Here is a 13,382-nt window from a genome sequence, read left to right as displayed (position 1 = left end):
TTGAATTCAATTGGAAGGCAATATAAATAAAATTAAGTTATTAAATTGTATTTTATTACTTTATTTACGTAAAATTGTCGTTATAGCTTTTTATACTTGTAGTAGTCTTAAAAATGGTATTGTGACTTTCTTATCTGTATTTTGGCTCTTAAATTCAAAACTTGGCGCCTATACCTTGATATCAGTGTTGCAAAAGTCGTAGGAAAGCCATGGAATTCGATTAACGATAACTTGATGGCTACCTAGTGATTTTACTTTATGTTATGGTGCTGAATTGTTTATGATAATTGCTAGTGACCAACTATAATTTAAATTAATAACAGCTGTATAAAGTTAGCATAGTTGTGTCGCTAATAAGAAGCATTAGTGCATAAAGTTATTTCAGCATTGTCGCTACTCCGCAAGCGTGGACTGAACCCGCGTTCGAATAATTTCGAATTTCGATGTCGATCTACGACTGAACTGCATACTTTTCGACACAACACAAAATAATGTGACATGTAAACAAAAATGTAGCATACTTTCGGGCACACGTTAAATACATACTTCGTACATTCGCTTCCCTAATGAACCATTTCGAGAGTCGTGTATTTGCATATGACGTTTTTATTTGAACAATAAGTCATGAATATTAAACATATTGTAAGGTTAATATTTGCAGCACCCGATTATAAGCCATGCATGAAATGCGAATATCCCTTTATTGCACTACGTGATAATTGAAGTTCAATAGCAGCAGTCGATTTGCATATGAGGCTTTGTTGTGCATTCATTCAGCTGGCTTTAAATGAAAAGCAAAAGTTCTTTGCGTCACCGAGCTGGCGCAGCACCTTATGCGGGTGTGCAGCAAAGTTAACATCATTAAATAAAAATCGAATATGTTACAAGGTGATTCGCGCACGCGTGCTCATCCACCCGCAGGTAAATAATTGAAGCGGTATTTGCTTGCCGGTTTCACTGTCGATAAGCAACTGATTACCAGCGATTCCCGCACACTTGTATTGCCCATTAAGGTGTTTTTGAAACGACAAGAACCGAGCTAAATACAAATTACTCATGCGTTTTCCACGAATGGAATAAGTGAGTTTCATACTTATAAATTTTCTCTGCCGACTAGCGAAGACGCGTCGACACTTGATGCTGAACCCGACTGCTGATTGGGTTTCAGTCTCGAACACAAACAGTACGCGACAACACGAGCAATTTCCTAGTTTGAAATGCAATTTAAATTTAAGTTGCTACTGATTTCTCTTTGCCTGCTGTGTACTCAAGTGCTGGGCCAAGATGTTAGACCCGAATTTCCAGAGGATTTTCCAACGACCACGATAGAAGCAGACACGGAGTTGCCAACCACAACGGGGTCGAGCGTAGAGCTGCCTTCAGAACCTGCAACAACCTCAACTGAATATTTGACGACTACAACTAAAGTTATGACAACAATCCCAACAACTACAACTGAACCTATAACAATAGCCACAACAAAAGCTACAACAGACACCACAACTGAAGCTGTTGAGGAACCTCTGACAACCACAACAGAGTTACCTGAAATATCTTCGACGCCGCCCGTTATCCCCTCTTGGCCCCCTGGTGGTCCTTATTTCTATCCAACCTACGCTCCAGCCACAAGGCCACCTCATTTCACACCCACTTATCATTGGCTATGGGATCTGTACGAGAGTGAGGAGGTGCCCCGCTGCTATCTGAGAGAGCAAACAGAGCGGAGCAGAGTTCGCTGGGGTTGTGGTTGTAAGTAGCACACAGAGACTTCTATATGCAGATTTGACACTAATTGCATGTTTTTCATAAACATTTGTATTTCCCAGATTCAAGATCATTACCCATAATCAGCTGTTATCGCTGTTGTTATTACGGCAACAGCAGATTCGCAGGTTGCACCAAATTGCACAGTGGAGTCTGTCATGCTCAGAGTTCAGCCTGGCAGACTTGATATTAAAATGGGTATTTCCCATTCATAAAAAACGACAACATTTTGATGAGTTTTACGATGAGAATGCTGTGCTTAGGCTTATCAATATAAAATGCGTTTTAAGCTTTATGATGTGTAGATATAAATATATTTTAATCATGATCATCTATTTCATTTCAGAAGAGAGAATTTAAATAAATATATTAAATGGTTGTAGTTCTCACCGAGGGATTCTTTAGAAATATATTTAAATTTTTATACACGTGCCTGCAGAAAATGTGTGTATCAGGCGTAAGGAGTCGTCTTCGACCTCACAAAATATATATAATATATTTCCGTCTGTGTGTCTGTTTCTTCGTAAAAACACTTAGATCTCAGAGACTATAAAAGTATAAGCTTTTAGTTACTTTGGTTGACAATATGGAATATTTCGTATTCTATGGTAAATTTTGAATGTAATCGTATATTGATTTACCAGAAACAGCCTTATTCAATATTTAATATTTTAAAATAACTCGGTACTACTTTGTTTTTATTAAAAATGGATGATGACTGTAGCTTTCTTTTTTGTTCTTATTGGAGATGTCGTGGTCTATATTATATAGTTTAGCAAACTCTGAATTCAAGAATTAAATATGAGCTTACTACTTATCTGACTATTTTTATAAACTCAGTTGTTTAGTAAAAAGAAGAAAAAGTGAAAGCTTCATATATTTGGTTGATTGTAACTTTATTTCACTTTAACAAATCTGACAACCACATTAATAATCTCAATCCAAGTTGTATACGTTGCCCAGATTCAGGAAGCAATCCTTCAGATGCTGCTGGCACTCGCAGAAATCGGGGAACGGCGGAGCCAACACCTCGTACATGATGCGCAGCAAATCGACAAACTTGTTCAGGGACTTGGAGTAATCGCCAGTATCGTAGAGTCTCTTGGCCGTGCGAGTCATCATTTCCGTATCCTGCATGACCTTGAGACCCTTCAGGATGTTGGTCATCTCGCCACAAGTGACGCACTTGATCATAAAGTCATTGCAGGTGGGCGGCACCTCAATGATGGCGGCACAATTGTTAGGCGCCTCGCAACGGAAGCGAATAATGTCCCTGGGCAACTGGTCGAAGAGCGGCCAGTTCTCCAGACAGGCATCGCAATTGCATTCGAACCAGTAGAGATCCTTCAGCCTGGCTTGTCGATCATCCCTCTTGTCCTGTGTGTAAATGGGACCGTAGTTCTCATTGATGGGCAACCCTGCCTCTATGGGTCGCACACTGTTGATGTGAATGGTGGTGCCTCGGAAGTATCTGACCACACCCGGATCGCAGGAGTGATTAAAGAGCGCAAGCGTTGGATAAATGGCACCACCGATGAAGATGGACTTCTCCCGCCTCTCGGCGCTGAACTTGTGCAGCTCGGCCACCTCGTGAGTGTTGAACTGTATAAACTGCAGACTGCGTAGCACCAGCGAACTGATCACTTTCACCTGCTCTGGCTGGGGATCGTTGCCAAAGTAGCCAGCGGACTGCAGGCAGCGGGTTAGGAAACGCGCCATGAGAACATACTGGAAGAAATTCGAGGGTGGACGCTCCTTCTGATGCCGCTCCAAATGCGCCACTCGACGGAAGTCGTCCTTGGGAAGACTAAGTGGAGTACGGAACATTTAATATAGATTGTATTGTTAAGCTAGACTCACCTCAAGAGCTGTTCCAGTGAGAGTTCATCGTCCAGCGTTGGCTTCAGTTGCAGAAAGTAATCCAGTGGCTTGCTGGCAATGATGCGCAGTGCCATGTGGTTATTGATCGAGGCACCCGATCGCCAAAGCACCGGCAATATGCCACACTCGTACTTGTGGTACTTGGATGCAGCCCGCTGCTGACACTGCTCCGAGCAGTAGACGACATCCGAGCAGCCAGGACAAGCCACGGGCACCACAGTCCTGGAAACGAATGACAGATAATGGGGGATGTACATAGAAGTATGTTCCAATTAGTTAGTTCTCGGAAACTTATATATTCTCCCTTCTATCTTAGCAAGTTGCTGAGCAACTCGCTGTGGTTACAAGCTCTACTCTTAGTAAAATTATCTTCGGCTTATTTTAGAACGTTTATCTTAACATGCTGCTAAGCAAATTGCTGTTAATAACATACCAAAACATAGCTAAATTAAATTGAGCTTAGACATATGTATGTATATTAGCTTTAATTTTCGTAATCATCAACTATTTTGTAATTCTCTTGCTAAAGATTCTAGTAAAAAGTCAGCTGTTATTAAGTCGAGAACATGTATTTGCTCTCTTAAGGTAACGTCTGCTAAATTACACTCAGTTTATATTCAACATGTTTTATTTTCTTAATCCTTGGACAATTTATAAACTTTATTTCGTACCTAAACACCTAAACACCAATAAGTCAAGCTTCTCTTAAGTGAATGTATATTAATATGTAAATATAAATAAGTATATTTTATATTAATAATCCTCGGCTTATTTGAAGACTCGTCATCTAATCTAACAAGGTACTAAACAACTCTCTCTCTCTCTTAAGTTAAAGCAGCTAAATTATAGCGGCGTAAGTATCTTTCATTTAATAAATCTTCCTCTGACAATTTAAAGACTTCTTTATTTTAAATACGCTGCTGTTATTAACATGGGCAAACTGCTCCCATTTTAACATAGCAAGATTTATCTGCTGTTAATTAGAACTATATTAACACATGCTGTTAGCACGCTATTAACACATGCTGTTAATTAGCATAATGTTAAGTTAACATCACTTACCGCATAAAGCAATACTCGCAGTGGGTTTGAGCGAACTTCTCGAGGAGGACGGCGACGTAGGGACGCTCGACGAGCAGCTCCTGGCCCACCTGGACATCGGCAGAGGCGCGGGCAAAGCGACCTTCTTGAGTATTTTGATCGATGCGCACCAGCTCGCTGACATACTCCTTCTCATCCGGCAAGGTTTGTGCCTGATCGAGATCTGTGCTGACATTAGCAGCCTTTAGCTTTAGCTGTTTCGCTGCTTGTTTCGCCGTGCGTGGATCAGCGTCCAGTAATTTGATCATAGTCATGGCATCCAAGTGCAGCTTAGAGCGTCTGTCTGCAGGCAGCGTGGAGTCATCCATGGCTGTAATGCATTTTCTGCCATTCAAAATTGCAGTCAATATGTATATTTGTAAATATCAAACAATGTCACCTACTTGAAGGCGCTAATGGTGTGCGGATAATCCTTTATGGCCATGTAGCAGCGAGCCTGCCGCTCGTAGAGTTTGTAGAGCAGATCCTTGGGATAGCCAAGATCGAGTGCACGTCGAATGTCCACCAGGCACTCGGTGTGCTTTTGCATGTGGTACAAGGTGGCCGAGCGATTAGCCAAAGCAATAGCACGCTCCAGAACTATAGATAAACTCTTATTAATGATCACCAGTGATCCTCGGTTTGTGGACAGTTACTCACCCTTGTCGCTGGGCAACGAGACGTAGCTTCTGCTGTAGAGCAGCATCGCCTCCAACCACTTCTTCTGTTTGAAAGCGTTGGTGGCACGTTCCTTCAACTCGGCAGCAATTGTGGCACTCTTTCCATTGAACTCACGTTGCACCTGCAGTCCCGCATCTCCCGCCCGCACCCAGCTCAGCTGATCCACATAGGCCACGCGCTCGTCGTCGTTGCCACATCCGGATAATTTTGCAATATCCGACTCGCAGCTGGCAGCTCCAACTTCGCGCAGCTTTAGATAGTACTCGGCAAAGAAGCCTTTCTGCTGGCTAAGTGGCAGTTTCATGGCGACAACTCAATTCAAATTTCCTTTTATTGATGAAATTCAGATATACTAGATATCAAATTATGCAAGTGTTGTACACAAATTGAGTTCTTTCGTCTATGAATACTGCAGGCGCACTAAACGAATTCTCGGATATATAGTTAGTGGCAACGTGTGGTATCCAGACAACTTTCGGCTCTTTTATTTTTAGATCGGAAAAGCGTGCTATTCGGAGCAGCAGAGAAAGCCAGCGATAGATATAGCGAGATCAGGAGAGCAAGCATTGAGTTGCTGCATTTGTTTACAAACAAAATATTCGAAATACGCTCGCACTCTCTCTCTCTCTGTCGTTCTTCTCATTAGATACTTTCATTCAGCAGAGTTCTCTAGCATTTTCCGACATCATGTCAATTTGTACAGTTGTTCACATGCCTCAGAGAACATGAGAACACCTTTAACTTAATTATAAATTACGCTATATATAGCTGCCAAATGAAAGTCAATAATGCGGGTAGCCTCTCCCTCTAAATGATGCCAGTTATTCGGCGCGCTTGGCCCATTCGCCTCTTTAGCTCAGTGGCAGAGCACTGGTCTTGTAAACCAGGGGTCGTGAGTTCAATCCTCACAGGAGGCAGATCGTACTGCGTCTCCCATGAGATTTTTTTTTCATTTAACAATGTATATTTTAGTTTTTAAATATTATTTGCATGAGAACACATTTAAGTATTTTCGAAACATTTCATTAATTTGCTAGTAGTTTTCTGACAATAAAGTGTAAATACTAAGAAAGCTTGCTGTATACCATGCAATACCTTTGTATTCCATAGTCTTTGGTATTAGCGAGATCATTAACACCTCTGTATATTATCAAAAAGGTTATTTTTAAATAGGAAATGAGTCAAATAAAGAGTTCAAAGAATTTGACCGATCATATAAAAAACTAACAATTAAAAATGTATTTACAATTCCGCATTTGTATGTTGTACACATTCATAGCTTTATCAACAATTTCTAATCAACTGTAAATAAAATAGAAAATAGTGCGCAATTATAAGAAATCATGATTGCCATAAACAACATTAGAATGCTTTTAAATCTTTCGAATTCTATTAATTTAATAAGATTTAGGTATTTTTCATATAGTATTAAAAAAATAAAATAAAACTTCAAAAAAATTAAAAAATGTAAAAAAAAAGTGTTTCAAAATTCGATTGCCTCCTGTGAGGATTGAACTCACGACCCCTGGTTTACAAGACCAGTGCTCTGCCACTGAGCTAAAGAGGCCTGAGCAACGCGCTGCGCTAAAATCGCTGAATACGTCTGCGCGCTGAGCGACAACTTTTCACCAGCAGACGAAATTTCACTGGTTCGGGGGCAGTTTGAGCAGTTGGCAACGCGTCGTAATGAGCGCTGCTCAATTTAGGGCGTAAGCCAATATAAATATGTGTTAATGCTATCTGCAATTAATTCCTGATATTATCTAGCATCAGCACTTGCGTTGCAAATGGAACGAGCAGCTGCCAAGTTTGGTTGAAAGGTTGTCACTGTGGCTACCTAAATTTTCGTCTGAGTGATGAAGAAAGGTTCCAAATGTCTACGTATTTACTCCACAGACTTTTGAAGAGGCAATTTGTTATGGTAAATTGTAAGCAAAAGACTCAACAGCTCCGGCTGAGTAGCGCTATCTGTGGCGTGGGAAGTTAAGAAGTTGCTTGCAGCAGCCACAATGGGTTGCGACTCATTTGTGTCATTGGAGCTGCAACTTGTGTGTGAGTGTCTTTCAAATTTTGTAGATTGCACTGATAATACTACAAGAGCGAAGTTCCGCCTTAATGCTTACTTCTGGCAAAACACTCGTAAGTTGGTTTGCATTTCTTTTTCTTTTAGAAATTGCCAGAGATTTATTTGCTATGCATAACATTTGAGATAACATGGCAAAACGAGAGAAAACGAATATTACGATTAAATAGATTTAGGTAGCTATTAATATAACTTCTCATGAAATTTATGCAGATTCCAAATCGACAGCCATAAAAACTACACGACTGTACCCTCAACTTAAGGTGAATATCAAATGTAGGTACATTTATTGGAGTATTTCATGTTGGGTATTATTGTGCATTATGCTCATATCGGATTACCTCAGCGACAGCCCTTTTGAAGTCCTATTGAAGTTATGCAAATTTGCATGTCGCATAAAAGGTGAAATGCGTAAATTACAGTGTCAACATTACACCGCCCACTTTCCCTTTTTCTTTCCCTTCTTCTTCTTTTCCTGGGGTGGCGGTGTACCGCTGTGAAAATGCATTATGCACAATGGGACGCGAAACCGAAACGCAACCCGAGGAGAGTCGGAGCATTCGCCTCAAGCAGGCTAAACGCTTTCTAGTCTGGATTTGAGGGCAGGGCAGTATGGTAATTTCGTAAGCTGTTGAATCCGTTGGCATTGACTTTGCCAATGTAACCCTTTATTCGCGGCAGTGTTGGAAAACTCTGTGTGTTGTGGGGTGGCTGTCAGACTGGACAACATGTCAGAGGCAACAGCGACAACAACAACAACAACAACGTCAGTCTTGATGATGACTGATGATGACTCAAAGGCGGGCTGGTTGACTGCAGCTTGTAAGCGGCAAATAAACGATGCTTACAACAAACAAATCCGACAGCTGCCACTTGCACAGTACAGTAGAGTGCAGTGGCACTGAAAGGATGCGCACCCCGCACCCTCTCTCACTCTCTCAGTCTATGTCTGTCTGCTACTCGTAATCAGAGTGTTACAACTGTCATTGAACATTAACATTATCAATAAAGTTGCGTCTCTCGACTGTCAATGGGCATGGGCCGATCTCTTTATGAGCTGTCATTCAGGCGCAAAATATTTATCACTCTCAGCTCGGTTGCAGTTGCAAGTTGCAACATCATTGTTGCAACCCCTAATTGTAGTGCATTGTCAGCAGCCACAGCCGCAGCAGCATGAGAAGGAGGAGCAGGAATGTCAGGGAATGCATTTCAAATCGCAGTGAACTTTTGGGCAATGCCATTTCTCTGACCCTGTGCTCGGACTCTTGTTTATCAGCATATGCAAATTCATGCGGAATAAATGGGTAGCTACCCAACGATAAAGCGAATATAACCATCAATTTGAGTCGTCTCTTAATTACAGTTTATTTCGCATTTCTATACGATTTTGATTCTCGATTGTGCAAAAATTGCATTAAACTTCCGTTGCAATTGAAATGAAAAAACAGCTCGCTAGTTTTTGTTGTTATTGTGCAATATGCAACGAACTTCCGGCATTCTGTTTGTTGCGCCTGTTGCTATTCAAAGTGCACTCCATTGTTGTTGTTGCTGTTGCCGTTGCAAGCTAGCGATTCATGTCAACTTGAAGCGCACTCACACGAACACGAACACGAGCAACTCACTCACTCACGAACAATGACCAAAATGGCAGACAAAGAGCCAGGCAGACAAAGCAATTAAAGCCATTAACTAAGTCAACGAATTTTTTTGCTATAAGCCCAGTTAGCTGCCACAACTTGCTTCCTGCCGCGCCGTGACGGAACCAACTTGCAACACATGCCAAAAATAAAAAGCGTAATTGAAACATATTTCATCATTTGCCCACAAATTGTAAATTGCCATATTTTATTGTCGTATTTTTGTGGGTGGCAGCAGCTCTTGGCTCTTGACATTTAAGCCATAAACAATTTATAACAATTTGCATTGCCATTGTCCCACTGCCGACTGTATACTGTAGACTGCCAACTGTCGACGCTCGACTGAGAAACTAATCCCGCGAGTTACGAAAAATCCAAAATTCAAAATGACTCTTGGCCATTTTCGGGCTTATGACTCGTGTGCATATTTGTATCATGTTGCTGTTGTCATCTCTGAAAATGTCTTTTTAAGCGGCCACAAAATAAAAACCAGTTTCGTTGCTCAAACTTTTCCCACTCCTCTCCACTCCACTCCGCAATGCAAATTTAATTGCGCTTCTTAATTAATTTTAAACGAGCGATTAAATAAATTTTAGCTCAAGTTTAGCAGATCGTTGACAACTCTTTTCCTAAGCCAATTGATTTCAATCGTTTCGCTGACATTGAAAAAGGCCCAAATCCAACACAATCGCTGATATGACGATTAATTGCATATCATAAAACGATCGAGAAAAAACTCATTCGTATTTCATTTTATTAGTTCAGCCCTGAGAGTTGGAAACCGGCTTTTCAAATCAATTATGTATAAACAGACTAACTAGCAAATCAATCAGCTATTGATTTAGATTTACTCCACTGAATGCTGATACATTTTTATTGCACTTCAGCAATAAATCTGCCATTATCTGAATATAATCGATAATCCATTCAACAATTCACAACTATGTTAGTAGGCAAAAGAAGCATCTTTATTATATATTTGAAATTTCAAATTCGATGCATTTTTATTTGGGTTTAACGAATTATTCATTTTGAAAGTAAAGGCATAAAATGTGTATATCTCACTTTAGTTTTTAAAAATATAATCAACATTTGTTCAATAGCAAAGTTTTATAATATTTCTTTACTTTTAAAAGTAATTCGATTCTTTCGCTTACAAGTTTACAATTGTATTTCTTTTAAGGTATTATAAGCTTATTTTTTAGGAAATTTGTATACAAATTTATTCAAATTGGGATTCATTTATAATTCAATTTGAAGGCAATATATTACTTTACATTTTAAATTAATAAATTATATTTAAATTTTAAAATATATATAATATGTGAATGGAGTTTTACCACCATTATGATTATTATTATTGTACTCTGTAATTTAAATCAAATTAAGTTTTCCTGGTAATGCCATTTTATTGCATTGTTGCCTCTGGGAATCTACACTTTCTAATCATTTAATTGCAGAGTCCTGACTGTAGTTGCTCTGAGAACGCCACATGTGTTCTGTTCTGTTAAGATTAGAGTTTAAAAGGCAACGCAACGGGAGGCGGGGAAAACATTAATAGAATGAAAAGGTCAAATAAATGCATTAATTGAATTTTCATAAAAGTAAATACTTATGGAACACATGGAATACTCGTTGGCAATCGAAAGCAGTTCAAATTAATTAAGTGCTCTGAAATCAAATCAGAAACGAAAAATAAAGAGTGAAAAGCAAGGTAAAAAACTGCATGTTTACAAAAGCCAACAACAATGGAAAGTGCTCTCGACTGCCTTGGCTGGCATTGTGCGGACACTCAAGTGGAAAACAAAAGCTAATGCCAGACGGGCGAGTTTTCCTTGCACACTCGCGAGGGGGTTGAACGACACAGCAACAGCAACAACAACAGCGACAGCAATTACAACTGTGTTTCGAGTGCTGGCGTCGGCGTCAGCAGCGACAGCTGCAAATAGAAAAGGGAATTGGAAAATGGAAAATGCAATGCGAGTGTGGCGCGTGCGCAGGATACCAAAAAAAGCGACAGGACAACATAACTCGGTTGTGCGCATCTCTGCGATTTAATATCCACAATAATACAGTTACAACCTGAGCTTGAGATTGATGAGCAGCCGGATCAGGAATCCGGATCTCTGCAGTTACAACTGCTGCATCCAATGACAGCACGTGACGAATTGCCGAATGACAGACACGTCCTTTTTTTATGCAAAGGATAATGACGAAATACTACGCTGGCTGTCAGCACGCATTAAGCCTCATTTTTTTTTTGTGTTTTTTGTATTCTTCTTTTTTGTCGAGATTCGGGCGCAGTCAATTTTACACTAAATCAGCCAATTTCTCACCCAATTCCTCAGCAATTCCCCTATTGTTCCACGCATCGTTCAATTCGTTGGCATTTTCGGGGTCGATTGTCAAAAAAATAAGCCGCTAAATGCAGCCAATAAAGATTTTTATGTGATTCGAAATCGTTTTGCGGTTTTATTTTAATGCGATTTCACAATAACTGCATCATGCGATTTTTAAATCCAAGCTCAACTCGAAGTTTGCAGCGTTCTTAATCCCATCAAATCTGTACTTAATTGAAAGTATTTTATTCTCCCAAAAATAATGGTTACTTTATATCTATATTTACTTATACACAGAAAGAAAAATCGTACTAAAATCTAGAATAAAATCTTCAATCAAGATTGTTTGTATGTCAAAAATGAACCAAGAAGGTTTATTCGTAAATTAAGATCGAAAATCTACAACAAATATAGATGGCCCAGTCTTGAAATTGAAGAATATAATCTTAAACAATCTTAAATTTGAATTGTTTTAAATAAAACTACAAAAAATAGATTTTTCTCTACGTAGTAATTTGAAATGTATAAAATATACATTGATTTATTTAATTTGTATATTAAGCCTAACAGGCAGGAGTTATCTCCAAGTATAGTCGTCGGTATATTTTAGTATTTTTGGATAACGAGTATACCACAGTCGATCACGCTCGATTGTAGCTTTTTTACATGTAATGTTATGTTATGTTAGGTTTCACGTTCTTTAAATAAATATAAATATATATATATTTATATACATAGATATGTATGTATTCTTCATATTTATAGTAATTTAACTATATATATATAATATTGAGAGATAAAGGCAAATTGAAGTTAAATGCATCAATTTTAAAGATAAAATACTATTGAACTTCTCCATTTTATGTCAGTTGAATTATCGATCGCATGGGAATTTCGCTTCTTTTTGCAACATGAGAGAAGAGCCCAGTCAAATGTTTCCTAGTTTTCAGCAATGTTTGTTTATTTGAATACATTCGTTGCTGATTATAGACTTTAAGAAACCCTCTTTGTGTCTTTTACCTCATTCGAAACCCTCTTTGTGTCTTTTACCTCATTCCTTGCAACCTTTTGCCTGAACATATGTGTCAGCATTGAGGGCAAAACCTTATGCTCGTTGGGTTTGATAAAAGCGTGTGTTGCTTGCTTGTTGTTAGCGCCTTGAAGGTGTCCAACAGCTGTTAAATTTCCAATAACTCTAACGGCGCACAGCACGCGCCAGTTGTTTGTCTCGGCTAATTGCAATTACCTTTTAGTTTGGCCCAGGGGCAAGGTAAGGCAAAAGGGGCCAGAGTTTCAGATCCTGCTGTGTGCCCTGTGAATATGCTGTTGCCACAATATGTGCGTCACATGTGAGCATCAGCAGCAGAAGCGATCGATTGATTTTTGGGATTTTGCCAAGTCACAGGATGAACTGAAACAGAGGCTGAGTTTGAGACTGAGATGGGTCAGTGAAGCGCGCAGATCGTTGATCCATTTATCACGCACTGTTGCCTCGAAACTGAAATCGAATTGATCTACACTCACATACACTCGCCAACACGCACACACGCACAACCACAAGTGCAAACTGTGGTAATCAAAATGATGATGTGAAAATATTTGTTCATTGGGCATGTCGTTTTCATTTCGAGTCCGACTAATGAATCCATCTCCATCTCTATCCAGTCAGCTCCGTCTCTGTCTCCATTTCAGACTTCAGCCATTTCAGGTTTCACTTACAACAGGTGAGCCTGCTGCCGCCGAAACTGAATTTCTTCTCTTTTTGGCCCTAATTGTCATGGGCCACTGAAGCGCACAGCCCGCGGCAGAAGTCGACATCCACATAGATATCGACATCGACATCGACATCGTGTTCGGGTTGAGCTCAGCTCAGTTCAGATGTGCCATCAGCATGATCATAATGATGATGATTATTAA

At 39.7% G+C, this 13,382-nt stretch overlaps 2 protein-coding genes and 2 non-coding genes across 4 annotated transcripts in view; 2 read left to right on the top strand and 2 right to left on the bottom strand.

Moving 5' to 3' along the window:
• The first annotated feature begins 1,150 nt into the window (after positions 1-1,150).
• LOC117572784 (integumentary mucin C.1) lies at positions 1,151-2,445 on the top strand. The gene is made up of 2 exons (XM_034255882.2): positions 1,151-1,749; positions 1,827-2,445. The coding sequence occupies exons 1-2, from the start codon at positions 1,218-1,220 to the stop codon at positions 1,949-1,951; spliced, it is 657 nt and encodes a 218-aa protein (XP_034111773.1). The 5' UTR covers positions 1,151-1,217; the 3' UTR covers positions 1,952-2,445.
• Positions 2,446-2,639: 194 nt separating this feature from the next.
• LOC117572781 (SET and MYND domain-containing protein 4) overlaps positions 2,640-13,382 on the bottom strand; it is a 29,597-nt gene continuing 18,854 nt past the window's right edge. Inside the window, exons 2-6 of the mRNA XM_034255878.2 lie at positions 5,386-5,733; positions 5,130-5,325; positions 4,708-5,070; positions 3,625-3,867; positions 2,640-3,571 (exon numbers count right to left, since the gene is read on the bottom strand). Of these exons, the coding sequence (XP_034111769.1) occupies positions 2,701-3,571; positions 3,625-3,867; positions 4,708-5,070; positions 5,130-5,325; positions 5,386-5,710 (1,998 nt within the window). The 5' untranslated portion in view covers positions 5,711-5,733 and the 3' untranslated portion in view covers positions 2,640-2,700. The remainder of the gene's footprint in view (positions 3,572-3,624; positions 3,868-4,707; positions 5,071-5,129; positions 5,326-5,385; positions 5,734-13,382) is intronic.
• On the top strand, positions 6,252-6,323 carry Trnat-ugu (transfer RNA threonine (anticodon UGU)). The gene has a single exon. It is a non-coding gene; the product is annotated as a tRNA-Thr (tRNA).
• On the bottom strand, positions 6,902-6,973 carry Trnat-ugu (transfer RNA threonine (anticodon UGU)). Its single transcript has one exon. It is a non-coding gene; the product is annotated as a tRNA-Thr (tRNA).

The sequence above is a fragment of the Drosophila albomicans genome, chromosome 3, assembly GCF_009650485.2.
Source record: "Drosophila albomicans strain 15112-1751.03 chromosome 3, ASM965048v2, whole genome shotgun sequence".
In the NCBI taxonomy this organism is placed as follows: domain Eukaryota; kingdom Metazoa; phylum Arthropoda; class Insecta; order Diptera; family Drosophilidae; genus Drosophila; species Drosophila albomicans.
This window is presented reverse-complemented; position numbering and strand designations above follow the sequence as displayed.

Coding starts and splice junctions, on each gene's coding strand:
- LOC117572784 (XM_034255882.2), top strand. CDS start 1,218: ATGCAATTTAAATTTAAGTTGCTACTGATTTCTCTTTGCCTGCTGTGT. Junction 1,750..1,826: donor AGTTCGCTGGGGTTGTGGTT/GTAAGTAGCACA, acceptor TGTATTTCCCAG/ATTCAAGATCATTACCCATA.